Raw genomic sequence first — 5785 nt, forward strand, 5'->3', positions numbered from 1 at the left:
CTCTAATTCTTGTTCAGTTTTCCATATCTTTTACTCACAAAATGGCTGAGAATTTTCCAATCCCAACATATATTGTGGTGATATTCATTATAAGCCTTTTAATTTCAACCATAGGCAATTCAAAGCCATGGAGTGCTTCTCTATCACATAACAATAAGCTCCTTGCCCTTGATGTCGCTGGGAAGCTTCTTGTAGATCCAGATTCTTTAAAATCAGTCTCCAGTGATTTTGGTCACATAGTTAAAGAACACCCCAAAGCCGTTCTTTGTCCATCCACAACACAAGATATTGTGTCTTTAATAAAAGTTGCCTACAATGATTCCATTCCTTTTAGTATAGCGGCTAGAGGCCACGGGCATTCTACCCGTGGGCAGGCTATGGCTCATGACGGGGTGGTTGTGGATATGTCATCTTTGAAAAATCATCGGAATGGGAGTGGAGTTACAGTTTCTGGGAACAATTTTTCGGGTTTTTATGCAGATGTTGGTGGTGAACAACTTTGGATTGATGTGTTAAAAGCCACCCTGGAATATGGACTTGCACCGCTTTCCTTTACCGATTATCTCTACCTAACCGTTGGTGGGACACTCTCAAATGCTGGAATCAGTGGCCAAACCTTCCGCTATGGTCCGCAGATCGCCAATGTTTACGAAATGGATGTTGTTACAGGTATGATTATTTCACATTTTTCTATGTGGAATTGCCTTCCGCAACAAACATACAAGCTTGATCTTTGTTGTATATATAAATGTACTCACTATCAACTTATTAATTTATATCAGAAATATATTCACTGGGGTCCCACGTTTAGGAAGAGTTAGAGTAAAAGATCACCCGGTGATCCTAGCGAGATGTTTTTTGGAATTTTTATACCAAATGTGCCTTTGAAAGTAATCTGAGCTGTTTCCCAAAAATTCATAATTAATGTCGCTCTCAGTTAAGTTAATTAACTGCATTGGTTTGTTCAGTTTAGTTGTTTTTTCTATTACTTTAAATAGTTAAATTTAAACCTTAATATATAGTGATAAATAGTTTGCATGCATGCAGTTACTTAGGGTTTACTTATGAGGTGTTTGTTTTCTGATTCAGGAAAGGGAGAGTTAGTGACTTGCTCTGCGTACAAGAGCTCTGATCTATTTTATGCGGTTCTCGGAGGTTTTGGCCAGTTTGGCATTATAACCAGAGCAAGAATCGCCCTAGAACCAGCGCCGAAAAGGGTAAATATTAATGAAGCACATAATTTTAATCCTATATAATTAAAAATGATTAAACTACTCCAAGCGTTTCAAGTTAACATAAACATAAGAATGACTCCGATTCACACACATAACATAACATTTACATTTTCTATGCTGATCACTTTTGTTTTGAATTTTTGTTGGTAGGTTAAGTGGGTTAGAATGCTTTACAGTAATTTCTCAACTTTTACCAAAGACCAAGAATATTTGATCTCATTCAACGGAAGGAGACAAAACCGAGCACTGAATTACTTGGAAGGTTCACTTCTAATGGACCAAGGTTCACCAAATAACTGGAGATCCTCCTTTTTCCCATCCTCTGATCACTCAAGAATAATCTCCCAAGTAACAAAACATGGCATCATTTACTGTCTTGAAGTGGCCAAATATTATGATGACCACACAAAAAATACGGTGGACAAGGTACACCATCATCAACTTCATAATTATTATGTGCTTAAAGTTGGTTCCATTTAAAAATTAAGCTAAACATACAGTAATCTAATAGTTTGGGTATTTGTTTACAGGAATTGCAACAACTGATCAAAGGTTTAAGTTTTCTTCCTGGACTTATGTTTGAAAAAAATGTCTCCTACGTGGAATTTTTGAACAGAGTTCGAAGTGGGGAGCTAAAACTTCAGTCACAAGGATTGTGGGATGTTCCTCATCCATGGCTCAATCTCTTTGTGCCAAAATCTCGTATCGTTGATTTCAACAATGGTGTTTTCAAGGAAATTGTGCTTAAACGAAATATTACCACAGGGCCTGTCCTTGTTTACCCTATGAACCGAAACAAGTGTGTGTTGATCCCCTAAATAAAACATAAATTTTAAAACGAAGTTCGATTATTCTATTAATATTTAACGATTATCATTTAATAAATTGCAGATGGGATGATAGGATGTCAGCAGTTATACCAGAGGAAGATGTTTTCTACGCCGTAGGATTTTTGCATTCAAGTGGGTTTGGTAACTGGGGAGATTTTGAAGAACAAAACAAAGAGATATTAAAGTGTTGTGATAATGCGGGCATTAAAATTAAACAGTATCTTCCTCATCACGCAACTAAGGAAGGCTGGATAAACCATTTTGGGTCAAAGTGGAAAACTTTTGCAGAGAGGAAAGCTCAGTTTGATCCGAAAATGATCCTAGCACCAGGACAGAGAATTTTCAATAATATTTAAAGGCATAGATTAGATTAGCTAGGCCCTTATTAGGATTATAGAGAATAATTAGTACTGTACATATATATATATTTTTTTATAATTAAAGTTGGGATTTAGAGAATTTTCAATAATATTTAAAATCTTAATTTAATGTTCTTGATTAACTTAAAAAGAGTTACAGTAAAATTGGTATTTAAATTCCTCGCAGTCAAATAAGAAGAGTGAAAATAAATTTTGATATTCAAAGTTTACAGGGGCAGATGAGAATACGATACTTACCGCAATCTTTAACTCATTCCATCAACAATGAAAATGTGGGCGTGGCGCATCCATTCTTAAACAGCTTAATTTTGTCATCTTTCCACTTTAAGAGAAGAGAGAAGATTAAAAAAGTAATGAAAAAAATGCAGCTATTATAGGTTATGATTACTTTATTCTCTTTTTAGAGACAAAAAAAGGTAAGGGCGGTAGAAGTATAGAATTATCATCACGACATTTCATCGAACATGTGGTGCACGGTTAAAGTTTCCGAATTTTTGATTGGCGCATTATGCCCCCGCACGGGCGTTGCTACACTTTTAATTTAATCATGTTGCCGCCATCATTTTACACTCTCCTTTATCCAAACAACCCATAATTAGACTCCCATTGCAACATAATAGTTACTTGTTTAACTTCAAAATTTTAGAGAAACGTATCTGAATACGGAGTTGAAGATTCTTTGTTTGTTGAGAAAAGCTGTAAAAGGGTTTTGGAGATGGGCCAAAATTAAAGAGGCATAAGTATCAATTATCGATCATTCCTTGGAGAATTTTATAAATTTAAATAAAAGTTGTGTAATGATGCGGGATGTTTTGCTGCTCGTATTGCGGCTTACATGCAGGCAGCCAGGAAACATCGGCCCCCTTATTTTTTGACTTTGTTGTCAACCTTTTTATTATTACATGTTTTGTGTATTTTGTAGTATATTATTTTTATTTTCATCTCACCCTCAACCCTTGCACGCACGGCCCTTGTAAACAACATCACCTCACCACATATTTCAACTTTCTAAATATGCTTAAGAGAATCATAACCACTCTTTAAATCTCCTCCTTTCAAAGAATAATCTCTTTTTATATAAGCACGTTTCTTTCCTATGTCCATCGAATTTTAACAAATTAATCATGATTAATATGTCATTAACTTTGTGAACAGTGATGAAGGACGATCTAATAAATGATATTTCCATTCTAAGTATCAATCAAGAGTTTTTGTTTAGTGGGATAGTATAGTACTGACTTTAAATGAACAAAAAATGTGAGTAAAAGAAATAAAGATGAAGAAATTCCCTTTACACTTAATTCTGAAAGATCGCTCCATATGCATTATGAATTTTGCTTTCAAACCAATTAACAACTTACCATGCACTAGACTTTAACATTTAGTAATCTTTTTACTCATTAAAATAAAATTAAATTCATTGATAGAGTCAGTTTAGTAACTTTGTTCTTATTTCTTCTGAAAGTTTTAATTCCTTTACCAAGTGAATTAAACCTAAGCGGAATGGATTGTTATGTTGATTTTAAGAGTTCTTTGAACATAAACATAAAACAATAGAAATAAACCAAAGTAAAACAACACCAGGGGTTTTTACATGGTTCGACAATATGCTTACATTCATGGAACCTCGTCCAGATGAAGCCAATCCACTATAGTAAACATTTATAGTTCAATTACAAAGCTAAAGTTAAGAATCAATTGCAAGACCACTCCCTGTTTTACAACGCTTCAAACTCCACTTTTGGTCAAACTTCGAACTACCACAACAAGCTCCACATTCACAAGACCACCTGGTCAACCTTGCATTCCTCTCGAGGTACAACAATGAAGACACATTTTAGCTCTAAAAGCTTGAAATCCCATCAAGCAACACCAATGGAAACCCATATTCTAGCCATGAACAAATAAACAAAGTTTATCAATGGTATTTGTAAGCCTACTTAAGGCATATGAAACCTGATTCAAACAAAAGAAACCTTAAGGAATTTTCAGAGTAATATCAGAGGAATAATCAGGCTTCAAAAGAATTGCATTGGAGGAAACGAATATATAGAAAACTTGAGCTTTAATGCAAGGGGACAAGTGGCAAGGAATAACTTGATTGAATTCACCTTTATAAAAGTTTATTCCAATATCAAGATGCCACCTATCAAAGAGAATAAAACTTTCCAGCACATTAAATATAAGAATGACAAGTGTTATGGACCACACAAATATCTCAAAAGAGAATAAAACAACTAATGCATTCTAGAAGCATGACACGTGTTACCCAAATAAATCTGTCAGATACGTTGTGATCACTCTGACTTGGAGGTGCTCTTCTGATATAGCAGATAAATAATATAATAGAAGGTGGTCACTTTTAACACAAGGTCGTCACTTTGGAAATTTAAACAAAAATGATTGTGCAAAAATCAAGGTGAAGTATTCATACCATGACTTGTGTTACACCACAAGAATTATAAGTTGACAAAATAACTTACAATCTCCCCCTTTTTGTCAAAGTTATGAATAAAGCACAATCTTTTCATCCACATACCTATCTCAATACATATCAACAATCAATCGACAAGAGACATAAACAAAAAAAACACAAAAACACATCTCATTAGAGACATAATCATCAAGACATAGAGATAAGTATGAAACAAAGACAACAAGCAAAACATAATCGGTATGGTTTAATTAAAAACAGTTTTGCAAGATCAAAAATTGAACTAAAAAATTCCCCCTCAATTAGTATACTCCCCCTGAGTAACTAAATCAAGTCACATTCAAATGATTTATCAATAAATGGCAAAAAGAAGGATTGGTTTAGTTCAAACACAAAGACTTTGTTCTCTGCACGTGAAAGAACAACATTAGCAATGACAATTTAATCAATATCAAACATGAAGTTTAAAAAAATATAACAACTAAAAAAGATCACTGCACAAACTGTAAACCATAAGAACAAAAAGTGTATTAGTACCAACAAAAGCAGATTATAAAAGTTTAACAAAAAAATATCCAGCAAGTGACCACTTTGCTCAGAGTGATCACATCAGAAGTAACAACCAATAAGAAAAAGATTTAGCTTTCACTCCCCCTTTTTGTTCATAATTTCTCAACCCTTGCGAGCACACAAAATTGAAAAAAATTTCAAGCAACTCATCCATCAGGTGGTGACACAAATGTTAGTATGAGCATACAAGGATCATTTTCACTCAAACCAAAAACTCAGTGATTGATGACCGTCAAAACTCATGTGAGCACCGTGAAACAAGCAGGTTATCACATGAATACTCAAGGTGGTGACATAGACACAAAGGCAGCAGACTATAAACACTTAAAATTTGAA

The 5785-nt window shown here is 34.3% G+C and overlaps 1 protein-coding gene across 1 annotated transcript; it reads left to right on the forward strand.

Annotated features, from left to right (window-relative positions):
• LOC116119285 (cytokinin dehydrogenase 3) lies at positions 1 to 2508 on the forward strand. The gene is made up of 5 exons (XM_031405215.1): positions 1 to 669; positions 1090 to 1217; positions 1386 to 1661; positions 1766 to 2034; positions 2127 to 2508. The coding sequence occupies exons 1-5, from the start codon at positions 42 to 44 to the stop codon at positions 2419 to 2421; spliced, it is 1596 nt and encodes a 531-aa protein (XP_031261075.1). The 5' UTR covers positions 1 to 41; the 3' UTR covers positions 2422 to 2508.
• Positions 2509 to 5785: the final 3277 nt, after the last annotated feature.

This window comes from Pistacia vera, unplaced genomic scaffold (assembly GCF_008641045.1).
Source record: "Pistacia vera cultivar Batoury unplaced genomic scaffold, PisVer_v2 Contig88, whole genome shotgun sequence".
NCBI classification, from domain to species: domain Eukaryota; kingdom Viridiplantae; phylum Streptophyta; class Magnoliopsida; order Sapindales; family Anacardiaceae; genus Pistacia; species Pistacia vera.

Excerpts from the sequence above, each read along its gene's own strand:
- LOC116119285 (XM_031405215.1), top strand. The coding sequence starts at position 42 with ATGGCTGAGAATTTTCCAATCCCAACATATATTGTGGTGATATTCATT. Across the intron at positions 1,218-1,385 it reads TAGAACCAGCGCCGAAAAGG|GTTAAGTGGGTTAGAATGCT; the intron begins GTAAATATTAAT and ends TTTTGTTGGTAG. Across the intron at positions 1,662-1,765 it reads CAAAAAATACGGTGGACAAG|GAATTGCAACAACTGATCAA; the intron begins GTACACCATCAT and ends ATTTGTTTACAG.